The sequence below is a fragment of the Eptatretus burgeri genome, chromosome 1, assembly GCF_056783735.1.
Source record: "Eptatretus burgeri isolate ZD-2024b chromosome 1, Ebu_testis_v1, whole genome shotgun sequence".
Taxonomy (NCBI): domain Eukaryota; kingdom Metazoa; phylum Chordata; class Myxini; order Myxiniformes; family Myxinidae; genus Eptatretus; species Eptatretus burgeri.
This window is the reverse complement of record NC_140961.1, coordinates 66,216,374-66,238,873: the sequence shown is the minus strand read 5'-3', so window position 1 is coordinate 66,238,873 and position 22,500 is coordinate 66,216,374. Positions and strand designations below refer to the sequence as shown.

The 22,500-nt window shown below is 41.4% G+C and overlaps 1 protein-coding gene across 8 annotated transcripts in view; it reads right to left on the bottom strand.

The window, feature by feature from the left end:
* Window positions 1-22,500, bottom strand: part of LMTK1 (lemur tail kinase 1) — a 421,666-nt gene that overhangs the window by 103,310 nt on the left and 295,856 nt on the right. For 6 of the 8 annotated variants that reach the window (XM_085886592.1, XM_085886566.1, XM_085886581.1 and 3 more), the window contains 2 exons: window positions 13,781-13,865; window positions 11,135-11,256 (listed from right to left, as the gene is read on the bottom strand). In XM_085886592.1, the coding sequence (XP_085742718.1) occupies window positions 11,135-11,256; window positions 13,781-13,865 (207 nt within the window). Of the gene's footprint in view, window positions 1-11,134; window positions 11,257-13,666; window positions 13,740-13,780; window positions 13,866-22,500 lie in introns of all 8 variants that reach the window. The other 2 variants (XM_085886575.1, XM_085886630.1) reach the window with 2 other exon arrangements.

Below are 22,500 nucleotides of genomic sequence, written 5' to 3'. Positions count from 1 at the left end.
TTTGGGTGGTAGGACCAGTTTATGACCTCGTTGTGCCGCGTAGGTACTGGTTGCTAACGCGTAGGTACTGTACCGCGTAGGTACTGGTTTGGTTGCCCAGCAACGGGACTTTGAATTTTTTGAAAAATCAAAAAAATTAATTTTTTCGAAAATCAAAAATCGGGCCATGACAGACTGTGAGCAGTACATTCAGCCATATTGTCAAAAGTTTCCAGCCGGATCCTATGAAAACTGTCGGAGAAGATAGACTTTGAATGAACGAACCCTGGTCGAAAACAATAAAAAAACAAAGTTCGTTATATCGCAGAGACTATGAGTCAGATATACATGAAACTGGTATGGTAGGTTCATGGTATGTCCTAGTGATGTGTGAGAAAGAACCGTTGCTATGGACCCCTCCGTTGCCTAGCAACGGCCGAAAAACCTCTAAATGTGGGGGTATTTTAACGAAAAAACAATCTGCAGCATTAACCCTTGAAGCTAGAATCATGAATTTTCTTGTGCTCAATCCTCAGGTCATTCCCCATCGAACGGGCCCATCACATCAGGTTCTATTGGGTAGTCGACTACCCATGTCCGCCTACCGGCTTCTGTACATACAAGTCATTCATTACGGGATTCTCGCTTCCCTGCCCAGTGAGGATCAGGGTGTCGTTAACTTTTTATAAGGGGGGTTCGAAATGTAAACTGAGGTTGCGAAACGGGTCGAAGTAATAACATTGCCGATAAGATGGTGAAAATAACCGCGTAATGGAGAGCAGGCTGTGCCCGGAGCACAACGTGTCAGTCCTGCTCGCAGAATTCGCTGGTAATCGAATGTATTTTCCTGTTGATCACTCCGCCAACGTTCTCAAGTATTATTTTATCCCTTCACGACACTCACAAAGATTTTTCTGAAAATTAATTTATAATGACAAAAAGGGGGATTTTATCGATCAGTCTTGGGAGCCACACTTAAGTCCTTAAAGAGCCGCAGGTTGACAACCCCCGGTGTAGTCCGGGAGCCCACTGAGGTTTAATCATAATTTTTGGTGCAAAAGGTTTGGGGTGCGGGATGTGCCCATGGGACCCATGGGAGTCTGGGAAGGCGATTCTTAAGTGTCGCATATGGTGCGTTTGGGTTGTCAGCGCCACCTGGATGAGCAGAAAAATCACTTTTAATCATAATTTTGAGTGCAAGCGCAATTCAAGCATGGATCGACAGATAATTATGTACTGATTATAAATCAGCTACTTAAGAACAAAATCCATGATGCATATCCAATTAAGAACACCATTAATTAGAATCAATTAGCACTTTTGATCATAATTTTCAGTGCAAGGTTAAAACAAGTGCCAAAGTGTAGAGCACAGTGCCGCTAAACACAATCAAGTGTTTAAGAACGATTCTTTTGGTGCATTCCGTGCTTAAGAACGGGTCAAAGGTCACCGGGTCGATGTGCGCCTCCCTGTGTGGTGGTGGTCATATGGCAGCTTTGCTGCCAGGGTAGCTATCATTTCTTGAAGTGCAACTCTGTCGCTGATGCAGTGCCCCTCGACCAGTACACACACTGAAAGTGGTACTCATTTCGCCGACCTCGAAAGGATGACAGGCTGAGTCAACCTCCTGGTGTATATCAATTCAGCGGCCGACGGGGCTTGAACTCAGGACCCTAGGATCCCAAGCCGCCACCCTAACTAATGAGCCAACACCAGGCTGCCTCCCTGTGTGAACGATGCTTAGGGAAATTTCAGCACACGCATGAATGGGTTCTGGTGTTTTATTGGAAGTCATGCATAAGAATGAACGCGTGTCTGTCAGCATGCTGTGTTCTACGTAGGTACCTAGACTACCGTTGCTGCGCTGCCTATATATGATGTATAATGCTATTGCTAGCACAGGTCAGAACGGGACCACACGCCGTGCCGGCCGGGTATGCATCATCATGTCCAACAAAAAGGATGGTAAGTTTTCTGTATTTCTTGTCAAAAATCATTTTTGGGCGATAGCTGGAGATATCTACTATGTTAGTCCGAGTCAAATCTGGACAGGGGGTCTGGAGGGGGTTGGGGTCAAAATAACCCGGAAGTAGAGCAGGTGCTTTTATGAACGGCATCTGCTCTATCCCCATACAGCCATGTCACGGCCCTGATCTCAATCCTTGTCTCTGTGAACTTCTATTGATGAATTATTATCCATGTTTCATTGATTTTCATGTTACGATGCCACGGCATCCAGGATACTGGCAATGAGTCTGCCAGAACACCAGATCACCCGGCCGACACGTCACACGAGTCGGCCGTTACGCCCCACCATATGGCCGATACGTCACACGAGTCAGCCGTTACGCCCGACATTCAGAATGAGATGCCACATGGTAAGCAAATGACACTTTATACACAATGTCAGTTGCGTATTCTGGATCCTCGATGAAAATCAACTCATGTGAACTCGTGTATACTTCGTCTATAACTTCCACACAATTTCTTCTTCACAATTATGATGCGGCCTTCAACTGTTAATGTTCATCCGTCTCTCACGCTACCTTTTGTCACTGTTAATATAATTGTTGAGCTGAGATTAGTGAGAAGTCGCGCTTTTTCTTGCAGACACACAAGACACGAATGCTGCAAAATGCTGCATCCTGCACATCGATCAGAAAGGCAAGGGATCAAGTGAGGGAATACTGTCGTTCAACGCTGATCCGTGGGCCATCGTACAGAGAACATCCATTATCCGTGGAGAAAAGAAGAACTTCTTCACATCTCGGTATTGTAATGTAATCAAATCACTACCAAGTAAACCCTGAGAAACTGATGGTTACCACAGTCGGTTACAAGAACTTCACTGCAGTTCCTCAGAGGACTGTGGTGATGCCACCCGCCAATTTGGCCCCCAAACCTCTTTTGCGGTCTGCTGTAGAACCTCCTTTGCCAATGGCGTCTACTTCAGGAATATTTCCGAAAGAGAGTGTATTGTGCAACAAAGAGCGTAAGAATAGAAAGGGTCAAATTGAGGTAACCGGTGCATGTCTCACCAAACACGCCAAAACTAAAATCAAGGAAGCCGCACAGATCTTAGGAGATGAACAGCTAGTAGTTAAATTCTCCGATGTAGACTTCGTAGCAAAGGAGGTTCGTTCCCATCATAGCTGTAGGAAGGATTTCTTGGCTGCGGCGTCCAAGGCAGCTTCGAAGAGTGAACGTAATGAACGTAATAGCATGGGTATTGATACAATTAGTTCCTATATTGAGCAGTCCGTAATCCAAAACAAACGACCAGAATTGCTGACGTCTATAGATGCTCGGTACGTGGATATGTGTGTTGACGTCGATGAGAAGCCACGACAGACCACGCAATATCTGATGAAGGTGATCATGAAGAAATTAGGCGAACGTTTAAAGGCGCAATGCCCAGTATGTAAGAAGTCCGGCGTAATTTTGTACAGCGCCGACGATGCTGTCCGTGTTGTGTACGACTTCGCGGCCACACCAGAAGGTACGGTGACAAAAGCAGCATTAATCCTTCGGCAGCTCATCAAGAATGTGCCAAACACAGAGTTTCCTGATTCTCCAACGTTGAATGATCTACACTCATGTGCAGCAATTCCACCCGAATTACTGTCAACATTCTTCAGCGTACTATATGGTGGACCAAATCGAGATCGTCACACGGAGAGTTAGACGATGTTCCGAGTCAACAAGTCAAGATGCGCTGTTTGTGGTGGGAAGAGGAAACGAAGCCGAAAAAGCACGTCGCTCTTGGTATTGCTGTGAATTCAATTCAATGACAGGGAGCAAACAGCTCGTTACCATGCTCAATAGATTTGGTCACTGTCTGAACTACTGAGCTGTTGAAGAACTAGAAACATCTGTGGGATAGGCCATCCATGAAAAAGAACAGACATGTCCCGACCGCACCGTCCCGAACCTGCCTATGGGAGTTGCGTTTGATAACTTTGATGAACTGTCAAACACGTTGTCCGGGGCAGACACCTTACATGACACGATGGGAATATTGTACCAGGTTGAAGGCAGCGCATCACGTTATGCAACACCTGATAATCCGCAGTGCGCAACACAGCCATCTTCACAACCGTCGTCACGACAGCGCAAATCAAGAAAGAGAAAACTAGACGTCAATCAGGTGTCACTTGAGCCATACCAGAAGATACTGAAGATGTCGGTCTTCAGCTACAACGTCGCGGATATATGGAATCAGCAAGACGTAAGCAGGAAAGGACGGAAGTTGGATCTTCTTTGGCTCATGCATCATGCGCTGTAAATCGAGAATATTCCAATGTGGGTTGGTTTCAACTCCAAGTTCTACGTCGCTAACCTTCCAAAACAGGTGGTACTATACATGGGGAACATCCAGGAGCCGATCACTGCCCTGGCAGTTGTACGGGAGACCATGAAAAGAGCTCAGAAATGTGCCCACGAATGCAATCAGAAACACGCCGTCCTCACATATGACCTGAATGCAGCCAAACCGGCTCTCCAGAAACAGGTAACGGAGAGTCCCCAGTACGACGACATATTTATTATGCCAAGTGCTTTCCACATTGAGATGGCATTTTTCAAGGCAATTGGCAAGCTCATTGCAGAATCCGGCAGACCGAAGATGCTGACAGAATGCGGTGTACTCACACCAGCATTGTTGAGAGGATTCTTAGACGGAAAACACTTCAATAGGTGCAAGCGCCTACATCCGATCCTCGCCCTCGCATTCAAAACGCAACACTTCAATGCATTCCTGGCCACATACAAGTCCAAAGATGAGATCAGGGACATGTTGCAAGAATTCGAGTTCACCCCAGGAGCGAATAAATCCCAGGAAATTGAATTGTCCGATCTGTTCAAAGATTGTGTGGAGTCGTATGGCCGCTTCACTGAGCAGACGCGACTGGGAGCGCTTGGTGTCACCGCGCAGTTCTGGCTGATGTATGTCGCATACATACAGGCTTACCATGACCTCAAACGTGCAATCAGGAGTAACGACATCGATCTGTTCACATACACACTCATGGAAGTCATAGCATTATTCTTCGTGACAAATCATGTCAATTACTCCCGTTGGCTCTCCAAATTCCAACTGGACCTGCTCAACATTGATGAGACGCATCCCAGGCTTCGTGACATCCTGAAAGCAGGCGCCTTCACTGTGAGAAGGACTGACCATCCATTCAGTCGAAGTCTGGTGGACCTAACCCTCGAACATACTGTTAACGCCAACGCTGCATCGCGGATGAGGGGGTTATCATCTGCCACCAATAATTTCAGTGCCAGGTTGCGGTGGATGATAACGAAGTCGGCCCGGGCTGCATGTATCGCCAGAGTTCGGGAAATGGTTGGAATTACAGTTCATGAAGACGCAACAGCCGAGTTGAAACCTGCACGCATGAAACGAGATTGTGGCAACCTACGTAAGGCCATGCAACAGATCACAGATACGTGCAATCCATTCGAACCGTCCACCACCAGTAACTCCCCAACACTGTACAACATTTACACTGGGAAAGCTGCTGACGCTGCCGTGCGAGAGTGCTTACTCAGTGTTCCTCGCCGAGGCCAACAACTACACAGGGAGTTTGTCGAGGTATGCCAGAATGACCCCAAGCGATTTGAACAACCAATCAAGAGGGTGAAAGTCAGCTCATTCAAAGAGGCATGCACGAAGAACAAGCGGGCTTCCGCCAAGAAGATCGCTGCCCTGCAATGCACACGGAACCTCACTGGTCGTCTGGCTGTGGTTGCATCGAGAAAGAAAATGGACCTCAAACACGTCTTCCCCTACCCACTAACACCTGTCCCACAAGGATTTTGTGAAGGCGATGGTGCAATGGTGAAAGCATCCAAATGTATGCTGTCGCAGAGTCTGGAATCGAGAGTTGACAAGTCCTCGCCTGAAAGTGCAAGTGCAGCTGCAGTAGATGGGAACTATCTACTTCACACCCTCCCACCGAACTTGCCAGCCACCTACGGGGGACTCGCTGCTTCGATCCTCACTCAAGCAGTTTTACTCTCCCCACAACGCGTCGACCTCATCTTTGACGCGTACACAACACCTTCCATCAAGTGCCATGAATGGTGTCGTAGAGGTGCGACAAACAGAGAATACATCATTACAGGAGCGGATCAACGGCGTCCAAACATGAATGAAGCGCTTCAGTTGACATCGTTCAAGCAGCAGCTTCCGTCGTTCCTTGCCACTGAATGGCGAAACCCCTAGTACGCACGTATCATCGGCAACCGCGATATCTACCTTGACCATCAGCAGGAATGTTTCTGCTTCTTTGTGAGAGATGGAGAAGTCAACAGGAAACTGGTCAATGAATTGGCCGCCAACCACGACGAGGCGGACACGCGTATTGCCCTGCATGTAAAATCGATCGACACCGACGGAGCCAATCACATTGTCATCCGGGCATCAGATACCGGTGTTGCCATCATTATCCTCTTCCACAGCACGAAGTTTGGAGCAAGGATCTGGATGGACACAGGAACCGGGAACAAACGTCAGTATGTAGCGATCACTGCCATAGCCGCCTCTCTGGGACGGGACATGTGTGCTGCACTCCCTGGCCTGCATGCCTTCACAGGTAGTGACTTTACATCCGCATTCGTGAGGAAAGGTAAAGCGAGGCCACTGGCAATACTTGAGAAGAATCATGAGTACCAGGGGAGTTTCGTCAACTCGCCAAATGCCCATGTGTGAGCACGTCTACATGTAAAATGCTGCAAGACTTCACATGCGAGCTCTATGGTGCCAGGAAGAGGGTGGCCCTCAACGACTTCCGCGACCAAAAGTTCGAGAAGGCCTTCGGACCAATGGCGAACTCCGCGAATCCGCTCCACCAGCTGGCTGGCATCGACGGGAGCAGCCTTCTCCCATGTGAATCTGAGATCAAAATGCATACACACAGAGCGGCCTTCGTAGCAAGGATGTGGGGCGGAGCCACAAATGCTCGAATCCAGATTCCCCCGACAGCCGAGGATGGTTGGGCAGTGGCAGACGATGGGCAATCCTACGATGCTGTGTGGTTTGAAGGGCCACAGATTCCGGACGCGTTGGTGGCCGACGTGGACGTCGAGAGCGACGACGAGACGGACGATCTGGTGCAATCGTCAGACGACGAGATGATGTTCGATGACGAACACGACATGACCTAATAAATAGGACGAACACGACATGACGTAATAAACATGACGAACACGATATGACGTACTAAAACATGACGAACACGACATGACGTAATTTGGGCCACACCTGAGGTTTGGTTAGATGACCTTGTAAATTGCTGGGGTTCGGAGTTCGGAGGAAACGAAGGAGGAGTTAGGAGAAAACGAATTTGTCGAGTTTAAATTGTTGTTCAGTTTATACAAATATGATCTGATATGCAATGTGTTTTGTTAAAATCTCGCCTGCTGTAGAATCCCCGCCCGAGGCAATTCACCGACCGATTGACCGTAAAGACCCCTGGAGGAAAAAAGCCTTAGGTAACTGACAAGCAACAATTTCAAACACGAGAACGTGAATACTTGTAACTCCCACACGAGCTCTTTGACCCATTCTTAAGCACAGAACGCACTATAAGAATCATTCTTAAGTACTTGATTGTGTTTCGTGGCACTGTGCTCTACACTTTGGCACTTGTTTAAACCTTGCACTGAAAATTATGATTAAAAGTGCTAATTGACGCTAATTAATGGTGTTCTTAATTGGATATGCACCATACATTTTGTTCTTAAGTAGCTGATTTATAATCAGTACATGATTATCTGTCGATCCATGCTTGAAATGAGGTTGCACTCCCAATTCTGATTAAACTCTCTCATACGTCATGTGGTGACCCCACGGTGATCTTTGACCCGTCCTTAAGCACGGAACGCACCATAAGAATCGTTCTTAAGCACTTAATTGTGTTTAGCGGCACTGTGATCTACACTTTGGCACTTGTTTTAACCTTGCACTGAAAATTATGATTAAAAGTGCTAATTGATGCTAATTAATGGTGTTCTTAATTGGATATGCACCATGGATTTTGTTCTTAAGTAGCTGATTTATAATCAGTACATGATTATCTGTCGATCCATGCTTGAATTGAGCTTGCACTCCCAATTCTGATTAAACTCTCTCATACGTCATTTGGTGACCCCACGGTGATCTTTGACCCGTCCTTAAGCACGGAATGCACCATAAGAATCGTTCTTAAGCACTTGATTGTGTTTAGTGGCACTGTGATCTACACTTTGGCACTTGTTTTAACCTTGCACTGAAAATTATGATTAAAAGTGCTAATTGATGCTAATTAATGGTGTTCTTAATTGGATATGCAGCATGGATTTTGTTCTTAAGTAGTTGATTTATAATCAGTACATAATTATCTGTCGATCCATGCTTGAATTACGCTTGCACTCGAAATTATGAAAGTGATTTTTCTGCTCATCCAGGTGGTGCCGATAACCAAACGCACCATACGCGACACTTAAGAACTGCCTTCCCAGACTCCCATGGGCACATCCCGCACCCCAAACCTTTTGCACCAAAAATTATGATTAAACCTCAGTGGGCTCCCGGACTAAAAGACTTCAAGCTACCCCCCTTTCAAGTTACCTCCTGGTAATCTGAAATCGATTTCATCTCACCCCCTTCGATTTCAGATTACCCCCCTCAAAACATTTATTTATGTGTGTTTATTTACAAAAAAATAGTAATTTAATTGATATTGAAAACTAATTAGGGGAAAACCATTGACCGACCACGTGACAGCCTTTAAAGAGTTTGCAATGAATTTTGATTTTATTATGAATGATTTTATTTTAATATTGTTATTAATTGAAATCAGTATTTCTCATACAGTTATAGTTTTTGCCATATTTTTATGAAATCCTTCTTCGATATAGTTGATCCAAATAGACATACTGGTTTATCTTTTTAACCAACTCAGACTATATTTACAATTATGGTAACAGCGCAATAAAATCAATGTATACGAAAGGCAATGAAAACAGCTTATTTTTAATTCACAATTTAGTTGTGTTGGTGGTCGTATGGCAGCTTAGCTGCCGGGGTAGCTATCATTTCTTGAAGCGCGACTGTGTCGCTGATGCAGTGCCCCTCTACCAGCACACACACTGGAACTGGTACTCGTTTTGCCGACCTCAGAAGGATGACAGGCTGAGTCAACCCCCTGGTGTATTAATTCAGTGGGCAATGGGGCTTGAACTCAGGACCCTAGGATTCCAAGCCACCACCCGAACCACTGAGCCAACACCAGGCTGCATACTCAGCCTGTCATCCTTCCGAGGTCGGCGAAATGAGTACCAGTTCCAGTGTGTGTACTGGTAGAGGGGCACTGCATCAGCGACACAGTCGCGCTTAAAGAAATGAGAGCTACCCCAGCAACTAAGCTGCCATACGACCACCAACACAACTAAATTGTGAATTAAAAATAAGCTGTTTTCATTGCCTTTCGTGTTCATTGATTTTATTGCGCTGTTACCATAATTGTAAATATAGTCTAAGTTGGTTAAAAAGATATACCAGTATGTCTATTTGGATCAACTATATCGAAGAAGGATTTCATAAAAATATGGCAAAAACTATAACTGTGTGAGAAATACTGATTTCAATTCATAACAATATTAAAATAAAATCATTCATAATAAAATCAAAATTCATTGCAAACTCTTTAAAGGATGTCATGTGGTCGGTCAATGGTTTTTCCTTTATTAGTTTTCAATATCAATTAAATTACTATTTTTTGTAAATAAACATGCATAAACGAGAGGGAGAGCACTCGGTAGAGTGCAAAACCTCCGCCGCCAATACTGCTGGGTCACTCAAGTGAACCTGATATCCTATTCATTCAATTTGACGTCAACAGTGCCCACAGAGCTATAGTTTGCAACTTTCCCTTTTACTTTTAACTTTTACATACTCAATTCATTCGTCATAACTAGATTCCTTGAGACAGAAATTGATTTTACGTGGGTATATCTATGGTGCCATATTGGACTTTGAACCAAGTCCAAAATCTAATGGCATGATCCTTGGACCATACCTAATCCCCCCCACCAAGTTTCGTCGAAATCCGTCGAGGAGTTTTTTCCGTAATACTGTTCACAAACAAACAAACAAACAAACAAACAAACAGACAGGGGTGAAAACAGTAACCTCCGTCCATCTTCGATGGCGGAGATTAATAAATGTTTTGAGGGGGGTAATCTAAAATCGTAGGGGGTAGGATGAAATCGATTTCAAGCTACCCCCGGGGGTAACTTGAAATCGATTTCAGATTACCAGGAGGTAACTTGAAAGGGAGGTAGCTTGGAGTCTTTACACCGGTCGAGGCCATCCTCCCAGCTATGAATCACACCCAAGGCTTCAATAACACTCACAAATTTATTTGATACGGGGAAAATGATAATTTTCACGTGCTGCTTCACATACATTTCATACAATCATCATTAAAAGGCTATTCGTCTTTCTCCCAATTGGGTTTTCAGTAAGAAATCTGTCTTGTCCCTGATTTCCCTGATTTGCTGTGGATACCTCCATACAAATTACTTGGCATTTCAGTAAGTTATATTTGCTGCTTCATGATGCATTTTTCATTAATGGTTGACCACTTATATTGCTTTATCAGACCCAATAACGCTCACCTTATTGTGTGAGGTTAGCCAGGAAATGTTTTGGCCAAATCTTTCACAAACTGGTTGGCCATGTCTGACGTCTGACTAAAGGTGGTTAGCATTTCTAATTTGTTCAGGGTGCTCAGGATAACTCCCCTGACTATTCGTAGAAGACACAGATGTCCACCAAATAATGTCAGTTGACGGGACACCCAGTTTCATGTCCATCTGAAGGAGGGCACACTTTGTGATGCAAAGTCCTGACTGTGAAGCACCAGTCCGACAATTCTTAGCCGGGTTTGGAATCGCACACAAGCTAAACAGTTCACAGGTAAGTGCTTCCTCTGCACTAACCTGTCAGACAATTCCATAACAAATGTACTCTGGTTTAAGATGGCTAATGATATTCAATAACAGAAAGATTATGGACCTTGTACATTCTTCTTCATCATGTCACGTTGTAAAATTTACATCACGTGGTCCAAACAAAGACTCAGTCACTAAGAAAAGTATTCACCAGAGGTTGCTAGCACGAGATTGTTCCGCAAGCACAATGTTCCCATGGACATCATCCAGGAGCTCAGGCGCAATCCAGCGCAATGGGACGCTCAGCTTCTCAGCAGTCATGTAGTAATCCTCCTGGTCAGACAAGCAAGTGACAAGGAGAGTGGAAGAAATGATACATAGACAGGAAAGCGGATAAAGGGCAAACAATAAAGAGTAGGAAAGCATGAAAAGGCAGAAGTAAATACGAAAATTACAGTCAAAAATAACGACATGTCAAGCAAATAGAGTCATCACAGGAAATAAGATTATTTCATCCTATTATCAATCAGATGTGAAAGAGACATACAAGCATGAAATAATATAAAGAAGGCTGTGGAGTAAGGGAGGCTTGGGGTGAATAATATGATGAGTGGTTAGGTTAGAGAAGGTGATGTTCAGATATGTGGGTGTCGATGTTTATGACAACAGCATTTCTGAATGGAGATGGTTCAGTTAATGCTGTATACAGGTGGATGTCTGAATGCAAGAGTGCATGTTTGCAATTGAAATTTCTTGTGAAAATGTACAATAATTGATCAGCAAATTCATATTCAGCTAAGTTCACATAAGGAAAAAAAAAGGAAGTAAAATACATTTTGGGAAGGCTGGTAATTGACTTTTTAAATGCCATGCCACAGACTTTGTGATGTTGGTCATGACCTACGCACCCCAAATGTACATCTACAATATAGAAACATAGTAGTTCGATTGAAAGTTTAATTTGGGCATATGTTAAGGAATCTATTTAACATGATTATATCTAATTGAATTTGATTACGCAAAACATTTTGACAAGAAAATGCCAGCTCTGCTTTTTTTCCACATGTGTTATTAAATAAATGTCCTTACAAGATTATACAGTCTCTTCTCCTTCTCTTCCTTTTATAAGGGGTGAGGTCAATGGTATCGAGCTTCTGCCCTGTCTCTACCATGATACTCCTCTACTTCCCCTTGTCCTCAGGCAACTCTCTCCACTCTGCAACCACCCCCCACATAATAGATATCTCTACTCACACAATATTCCCATCTCAAGCACAGTCTACCTCTTTTCCTCCAACTTTGCTCCCTCAACCTATCCACTCTCTATTGCATTCTCTCTTCTTCCATCTGCACCAATGACTAGCGCACTTCAGTCGGGTATTTACCAACCTCCCCGTCAAGCTCATCTACACACCAATCTCATTCCTCAGTTCATCCATCCTCCTTCTATCCATACTCTTCACTTCCGCAATCCTCCTGATCCAGTTCTCCGAGCAGACCTGCAACCTCTGTTGTCTCTCTGTCAGTGGAAATGTTTCAAGACCATAAAGGTAGGTCGGTGTCTTCTTCCACTCTCCCCAGTATGTCCTGCACTTCCACCGACTCTCCACCAAAACAGCCAGACACAACATGAAGAGGATAAAATGTCCATCATATGCATATATAAAGGGTGACTAATATTACTTGTTGATCATTTTCACAATGCCATTTTTTTTTTTAACACAAATTTTCCCAATTGCTAGGATGATCGATGACGAGATTGTTCCCACATGGAAACACGAACTTCACATTATTTTTTAAAACTTATTTATGATCGACAAGTAAAATCATATTCCCGATCAACGCAGTCTTAATATAAATAGTCCTGATAACCCAATGAATAATTGGTGATTTATTCTGCTTCATCTCTTCTACTCTTTGGAAATATTTATTGTAACTTAATGATTGCACAAATTGGCCTTATTCTGTCAAAGGATGGTGAATGATGATGTGCATATCTCAAGTTGGCAAAACAACCGAGAAGTATGTGCACTTGCGTTTTTAGCTGGTATGAGCTGTCTAGCCGAGGTAGAATGTTGGCTAAGATATAAATGGTCACCATTGTCTGTCAACACTGGTATTTGGTGGTTGTTAAAGATCCCATGGTGTCTTTTGCAAAGTGGAGGTGAGTTATTGCCGACACCCGAGAACAAATTACAAATTCTTGCCAAATTCATTACATTATCCTGTGATGGAGTGCCCAATCTGTTCAGGACTGATTCTAGCCTTGATATGTTTCTCGACTTGTTGTGAACACTCCATAAATCTGTCAAGAGTATGAGCCTTCATTGTTATGATAATAAATATATCAATTATTTATTTCATGCTTTCCCCAACTGCAACTTCCAGCAACTGCTGCCATAACTTGACAACGAGATTTGTACCATTAGGTGTGATGAAATAGCCAGTATAACATCCACTAAAAAGAATCACGCACTCCAACAATAGAGTCAAATCTGATTATGCAAGAAATCAATGAGAAGCATTACAAGTGAATTACCGCTGATGTAATCCTACAATCCTGTAAACCGAGGTGAAAGCAGTGACACATAAACATCATCTGTAATAAAATCAATACACATTATTGGAAAATACGCCATCAGTTTTATTTTTGCCATGAAGATGCCATGATAACATGCCATGCAATATGGGATTTGACAGAACAGATGAGAATGCCATACAGACAAATTATGGAAATACTAACACGAGATGGAGACCCAAATGGAAACATTGCACATGCAGCACCAGGTAACCAGCAAGAGGTACCCAAAGAGAACCTGCGAGACACACCATTGCACATCAAAGCACCTGTTCCCACCTTATACTTGCTGGTCGCTGTCCCATAGTCGCCGATCTTAACTGTGAGATCGGATGTTAGTTGGCAATTCCTTAGTGCCAAATCGCTGGTGTTAAGGATATAGGCAGTGAGGAAGGAAAGAAGGCAGAAGCGCAGGATGTTAAAACGCAAAAGAGAACAGAGCTGCGAATCGTCAGGAAGGAGGAAAAAGTGGCGAGATTAAGGACAGATGAGTTCATGTTTATATGCGTCGTTATCTCGAAATTTATGCAAATAAGTCATGCACAAGGAGCGCAAGACAGAACATTGCTGATACACACAAAAAAAAACAAGGCTTCAGCCTACTTGTTATTGAATTATTTGCTTCTGACGAGGCTCAAAGGATGTACACAGTGATTCATCACAAAGATTAACAAGTCCCAAGAAAATAGTACATGTATATAATCTCCTATTGCCATTTACTTTCATAAATGAACATCAAACTTTCAGCTCCAGTTTGACCCTATGACATTAAATTCACATTCATGTCACCATGGTGTTGAACATGCTGGCCGTGGGGTCAATTGCAAGGGATGCATCATGATCAGCTTGATTTTGTTTGGGAGGTAAAACCAACACATATTTGTTTGCTAGTACTTTGTGAAAAAAATATCTGCCTTCCATGAGCACTAAACAATGTCTGAATGCAATGCTTATTCTTATCCGTGAACAGTCTGGATTATAATCAACATGTGGTTCAAAACAAGAATCAATGGGTTAATGTTGCTTACATTTATTAACCTGCTCCCACCCCCCTACCCCCCCCCCCCCACACACACACAGTGGGAGACAGGGTTTTGCAATTGCTTCTGTGTCTGTCTGTCCATCTGTCTAGGCCATAACTGACTTTCCATTTGACAATTTGTCAAAAAATTTTCAACAAACCTTTATTTTGAGAATATGGAGAAGATAATTAAAAATTAGGTCAAAACTTAAAAGGGCAAAGTCATAGTGACTATAAGTAGCCCTCATTAGCCCCGCCGCAGCATGTCAGGCACGAGATTCCCCGTTTTTTTTTTGTTTTTTTTTTTAAATCGCTTCTGTGCCTCTTTATTCACCATTGAGCTCCAGTGTCTGTCCAGGCCATAACATTTTTATCAATTGGGCTTCTGTCATTAAATATTCATCAAACCTTCATGTGACAATATGGAGAAAACAAATTAATAAAATGTACAAATTTTTTTTTTTAACTGTCGTTTTCATCAAGATGAGTTTGAATACAAAGAGGACATGGATGGGCTTTGCATTTTGAGATGCTTTCTAGCATAATCTGAGTTCTAGATGAGACATCACCATGACAGTGCCAAAGCTTGTTGTTTACAAAACTTGCATCAATACAATGAAGAACCCTGTTTTTTCTGCTCTTCTTGTGTTCAGGATATCTTCTAAAACCAGTGGAATCTAAAGCTCTGAACATTATTTGCACTAATATTGGCACTCCCACCTGCAACAGCTCTCTTGGCATGAGTGTCCATCTCAGCCCACCTTCAGTGGGTAATTTAAAGTGGATGGACAACAGTTTTTGTGCTATAAAATGCAAAAATGTTAAATTTACACCGAATGATCATTTCTTTTCTGGGATACACTGTACACCTAAAAAATTATTTTATGGCCATACAATAACCGTATTTTTCCTTGCTGGACGACACTGTGAAGCTTTTGTCAATCTAGAAATTTTCATCACATTATACATAATATATAAATAAAAAAGAAAGACCCACCCACATCTCTCACCTGTGAATGGAGAGAATAACCGATTAACTCTCACCTAAGCAATTAAACCTCATCAATTAATTAAATATCGTCAGTCACTCAGTGAGTCTGAAAGCACTTCAGTTATTATCGCTTGATTACCTTTTGTAACTCATTCCTCCATGAGCCTTGATCTTGTTTCGATAAAAAAATATATATATAAAGGTTGTCCATTTGTGACATTATGACATCATGCTGTGTGTGCTATGCATGCAGCATGCATCATATGTGGTGTGAATTTTTAACAAGAAGTCATAACGTTGTGTTGCAACCCGTGGTATGTGTGAACACGACATTGGAGATTGTGATTCTTAGTGAGGCAGTTGTGCAAAGCACTGGAGAACAAAATCACAGACACTGGAGTTATCGACATGGCGGACTCGTCAGTTACTGTGTTTTGCTCCCAGGGCTGCTGACAGATCTTTCTCGATGATTGCTGCCCAATTTAGGCAATCAGATCAGAACAATAAAAAAACACAACTTCCACACTTTTTAAGATTTACTTTGACTTCCTTGTAATTGTCATGATCAACAAAATCTCACAACAGTTCACATACATATCTTGACCTATAAAGAATGATACTGACCTTGATATTAACCTCCTTTATTTCAAGCTCGACTCATTTCATGCGATTTCAAAGTTGGTGGTAAATCGAGCTTAAAACCTTTATTAGAGGTATTGTAACACTTATTTTCTGTCAATAATCATAAATGAAGGCAGATGGAGCAAGAGGGCAAAGAGCTCCTTTCATCATGCAATATGATGTGCTGTAATGACTCGACATGCTCAGTCGCAGCATGTTCCTTACATGCTTCTGTAAGTTCAATGAACCGTTTTATTTTTGAGACTCAGTCACTGGTCTTTGAGATATGCACCAAACTGAAAGGTAAACTAAATGCAAAATTCCAAAAAATTGGAATTACGAAATGTGATCATTATTGAATGATAGCTTCGGTTCAAATCTTGACTGAGCTAAAAACTGTCATCCTGGTGTTTTTGGGTGATGCACCAATGTGTGTTAAACTAGCTGTCCCATATGGTAACATTAGTTGGTGGACAAAAAACATCCCATGGTGTCCTTCATGAAAAGGAAGTGAGCTATCGGCAGCACCATGGCCAAATTCCAAATTAATGCCCGAACAAGTTAAACGTCAGGCCTGGCCAGCCGATTCATGAAGACTTGGGCCAAGCTTTCCCTGGCCAACCCCACAATAAAGGTGGGATAATGTTGGCTGTTAAAGAAGAAGACAAAGGAAATAAAATGAGTAATGATGATCGCTTATGCATTTGAGGCCACTGCAACATTCAACATTTCTTGAAGCTTTGTCCTCCTGTCAATAGGGTTCTCAAATATCCTTCTCAATAAACAAAAAACAAATACTGCATATTGTGGCAAGATATGAGTTTAGTTTCGTCATAAACATAAATACAAATCTTGGACTGATTCCTCATTATGGCTGCTTTGAATTGGGGTTGACCGGTTCTTTTGCAATTTCAAAAATGAGTTGGGGGAATGTCAACAAGAGTCACATGCACAAGTCTTGATTGGAATAAATGCTGCTGTTTCAAACAAGAAAATCCCAGCTTTATTGACCTACTGAATGACAATGAGATGAGTTTAACTTAGAATCTCATATATTACATTGCCAAAGATAAAAGATAGACTGAGTTAACACGATGCACATGTTCTGAAACAACAAAGGGCTTTACCTTGTATAGCTTTTCTTGGTTGCATTATGGAGCTTTCTTTGGCTGTAAGACCATGGGGGTCAATTCTGGAAATCGATTATTCCCTGCAGTTACGGATGAGATGCGATTGGATATATATATATATATATATATATATATATATATATATATATATATATATATATATATATATATATATATATATATATATATATATGTATATATATATATATATATATATATATATATATATATATATATATATATATATATATATATATATATGTATATATATATATATGTATATATATATATATATATATATATATATATATATATATATATATATATATATATATATATATATATATATATATATATATATATATATATATATATATATATATATATATATATATATATATATATATATATATGTATATATATATATATATATATATATATATATATATATATATATATATATATATATATATATATATATATATATATATATATATATATATATATATGTATATATATATATATATGTATATATATATATATGTATATATATATATATATATATATATATATATATATATATATATATATATATATATATATATATATATATGTATATATATATATATATATATATATATATATATATATATATATATATATATATATATATATATATATATATATATATATATATATATATATATATATATATATATATATATATATATATATATATATATATATATATATATATATATATATATATATATATATATATATATATATATATATATATATATATATATATATATATATATATATTGGGTGCCTATGGACTTGCTTCGGCCCACGGTATGGTGGAATGAATCGGCAGTTAGGGCTGTGGTTGGTCCTTGTGCCTGTGGACTCGGTTCGGTTTTCCTTTGTGAGTAGGCCCTGCACAGCAAGGAACTGGCAGAGTGAGAGTGTGAGGTTTGGCAGTTTTCAAAAACGTGGATCGAGACTCCAGAGCATGAGAGTCGAGGAGATCTGAATGTGGGAGTCGAGGAAGTCCAAGTCAAGGAGTTCAAAGCATGGGAGTCGAGTTCCGAGCGTAGGAGTCGAGGAGCATATTTGTACGAATGTGATGAGGGTCGAACTGAATGACTTTTGAACTGTGATTTTTGTGAACAAACCAAGTGATTTTTGTAATAAGAATTTAATTGGTGTAAGCTGAAAAAGCAAAATTTTAATGTATTAAGGAGAGCGAGAAGAGCGGGAGATAAAGAAGGGGAGGGGTGTCGGGAGAAAGAGAAGAGGAAGTGAGTGAGGTAGAGGTAGGGATGGGTACCTTGACGGTGGGGGAGAGGAGCTGAGTTCAGAGGGAGAGATGCAGGCAGGGGGAGGCAGGGGGAGGCAAGGAGAGAGATTGTGGAGAGTGAGCGGTGTGTGTGCATGCGTGCACACAGGATTATGATAACTAGTTAGGGTAGTGGATCCAGCAGGTCAACAAACTGGTCGAACACAATTTTGCTCATCTATGCATATTTTCCTCCCTTTGCGCTCTCCCTAACCTCTCATCCTTATCGACATTCCTTGTTTGTTCATCTCGTCTAATTTCCTCCTCCACCCTGCTGTTGATGTTTCCTCTTTCTCCCACTGTTCTCTTTGCTTTGCTGTGTTCTGATTTGTTTGTTGATGTAATCACACTTCAAGAAGCCCAGTACATATATATGTATATATATATATATATATATATATATATATATATATATATATATATATATATATATATATATATATATATATATATATATATATATATATATATATATATATATATATATATATATATATATATATATATATATATGTATATATATATATATATATATATATATATATATATATATATATATATATATATATATATATATATATATATATACACATATACATATACACATATACACATATACATATACATATATATATACATACATATACATATATATACATACATATACATATATATACATACATATATATATATATATATATATACATACATATATATACATATATATATACATACATGGGGTTGCAAAAGAAGGTATACAGTAATGAAGAAAAGTACAATCCTCACTGTATACTTACTTTTGCAGCCCCCTGTATAATATATATATATATATATATATATATATATATATATATATATATATATATATATATATATATATATATATATATATATATATATATATATATATTGTTGTGGTTACCAAATTCGCAAACCACCATTCAGGTCCCTTAGGTGAGGTATCTCGGTAAGTGCATGTGTAGTTAGGCCCAAACCCGTTGTCTAGTGGGAATACATGTCATTTATGCGTGCTGCGACTCTTCAGGATAGCCGTTTTTCTTTTACTATCTTTATTTTGGACCAACCGCCATGATTACCACCACAACCACAACATCAACCACCAACCACAACGCCGCTTCACCACGGCCGCCACGACCTTCACGTCACACCTCGCAACCGTAGCATCGCCACCGTTCTTGCCCCGCTGTGGGTACCGGTGTTGGACTCGTGCAGGGCGCACGTCGAACAGCGTGTACAAAATCACGGATTTTGTGCTTCAAAAACGGATCAAAAACGACACACGCCCACTTTTTGCCGTCCAATCGGTGAGCGAGGGGCGATTTGGCCCCGCCTCCAGGACGATCGATATATGCAAATTTGTGGATCAAAAAGCCTTCACGCCCACTTTTTCTCGGGCCAATGGGGAGCGAGGTGAAAGGTCAAAGGGAGGGGGTCAAAGGCGAAGCTACGGGGGGATAAAAGGACCGTGTTCGTCAGTCAGAGCCGTGTGGAAGTCTGGAGCCCGAAGCCTGCAGTAGCTGGAGAAGCTGGAGAGAGTCCAAAGAAGAGTCCAACGGGAGAGTCCAAAGAAGAGTCCAGAGTCGGAGAGTCCAGAGGCGGAGAGGCGGCAGCGGCGAAGGCAGACGAGGGGGTGCTCGCGTCGGTGCCGGGAGCTGCACGCCCGAGGGAGGCCGGCAGCGCGACCTGGCCGAGGTGGAGACGCACACCAGGGATAATAAAGATCCTCTATACCCCGAGCATCAGCAACCCCCTCCTGTTTCCCCCCGCGCTGAGATAGTGCGACCAAGGGGGCCCCTTTCCCACCCCCTGCCAGACACTGTCCGCGAGGCCCGCGGAGTGAGGCGCCATCGCCGCTCCGCGTCTCATCACCAGACGGGTAGGCGCGACCCGGTCTCGGCCTCAAGCCCGCCTCATTCTTGGGGGCATTTCTTTTCCTTGGTTTTGGGTATGTGTTGTCGGCGCCGTCTGTGAGGTAGAATTGTATAAGTGTTGCCGTGTGCTCGGTAGTCGGTATTAGCTCTGCATGGTTTTCGCTTTTATATTTGCTTTTTGTGTAAATGGAATTGTGTCTTTTTTGTGTGCTTTTGGTGGAATTGAATATGTGTGCTTCCCGTGTGCCGCGAATAAATGTGCTTTATTATTGAACTGTTCTCCCGCTTCGCTTCGTCTTTTTCTCCCATTGAATCCTCATCTTGCTTCACGTAAAGGGTTGGTCGTGGGCTGAATACGCCCGATAATTAATCGAACCGTCGAGGTCGACGATAACACCGCTCGGTTATTCTGATAGTACGGAACGGGTCGCTTAAGTGGCCCGTGTCCGAAGTCGACCTGCGGCGAGGTGCGATCGCCCGGTCTACCCTCCGCTTGGGTACTTAGGTAGGTCGAATTTGGCGAGCAACCCTATCCCACGCGGGGGCTGATTGGCTCGATCGCGGTGAGACCGAAAGGTCCACCCGTGACTGGTTCCCGGCGTTAGTCCGAGAGGGTCACGACTGGATTGTCCGTCCGGTGGGCGACGTGCCGCGATTCGAGTTACGTGGCCGTCAGCACGCCGGCGGGCGCGAATCCGCAACAATATATATATATATATATATATATATATATATATATATATATATATATATATATATATATATATATATATATATATATATACATATATATATATATATACATACATATATATACATATATATATACATACATGGGGTTGCAAAAGAAGGTATACAGTAATGAAGAAAAGTACAATCCTCACTGTATACTTACTTTTGCAGCCCCCTGTATAATATATATATATATATATATATATATATATATATATATATATATATATATATATACATACATATATACATACATATACAGTAAATACATATATACACACACACACACACACACACACACACACACACACACACACACACACACACACACACACACACACACACACACACACACACACACACACACACACACACACACACACACACACACACACACACATATATATATATATATATATGTATATATATATATGTATATATGAAACAAAAAACCATGAAATTCTCCATTTTGATAAGTGTCAGAAAACAACTGGTGCTCTCCAATGGATTGTCTTGCCATAATATAGATGGCAAGGTAAAATGTTATGTTAGGATTATTATCAAAAATGTAAAAAAAAACAAGAAAAATAACAACCATATTAAAATAATAAAACAAAACACAAATGTACCGACATTTGCGTCATTTTTCAGAAACGTATCCAACGGCAATAGCGGGATCCGACAGTATGTATGTATATATGTATATATATATTTATATATATATATATATATATATATATATATATATATATATATATATATATTTATATATACATAGTGGCGTAGAATGTGTCCTTCATGGTAAGATCACTCGCCTCAGTCGGAGCATAAATAGAGACCAGGGAAATGACACCTAAGGAGTGACGAATCCTTAATCTCATAATACGCCGTTGACCGGTGTTACCTCAATTATCATTGGGGTCAGCTTATTGGACACAGCTACAGCAACACCTTGGGTATGGTAACCATCAGAGCGACCAGACCAATAGTAGGTGTAACCACCCACCATTATCTCGCCGCAATCCGGTCTCCGAACCTCAGAGAGAGCTGCAATCCCGATGTCCAAACGCTTGAGCTCAGATGATAACAGAGACAGGTGATCATCCTCTCTTAGGGATAGGACATTCCAGGCACCCACCCGAAGGGACCGCCTCAGGTTAACCCAAGGAGACCGCCGTCTGGTGGACGACACCTCAGCACCACTCCGACACACACTCTCCTGCAATCTGACCCAGGGATGTTACCCCGTGGTTTCCCTCCTATCAAAGAT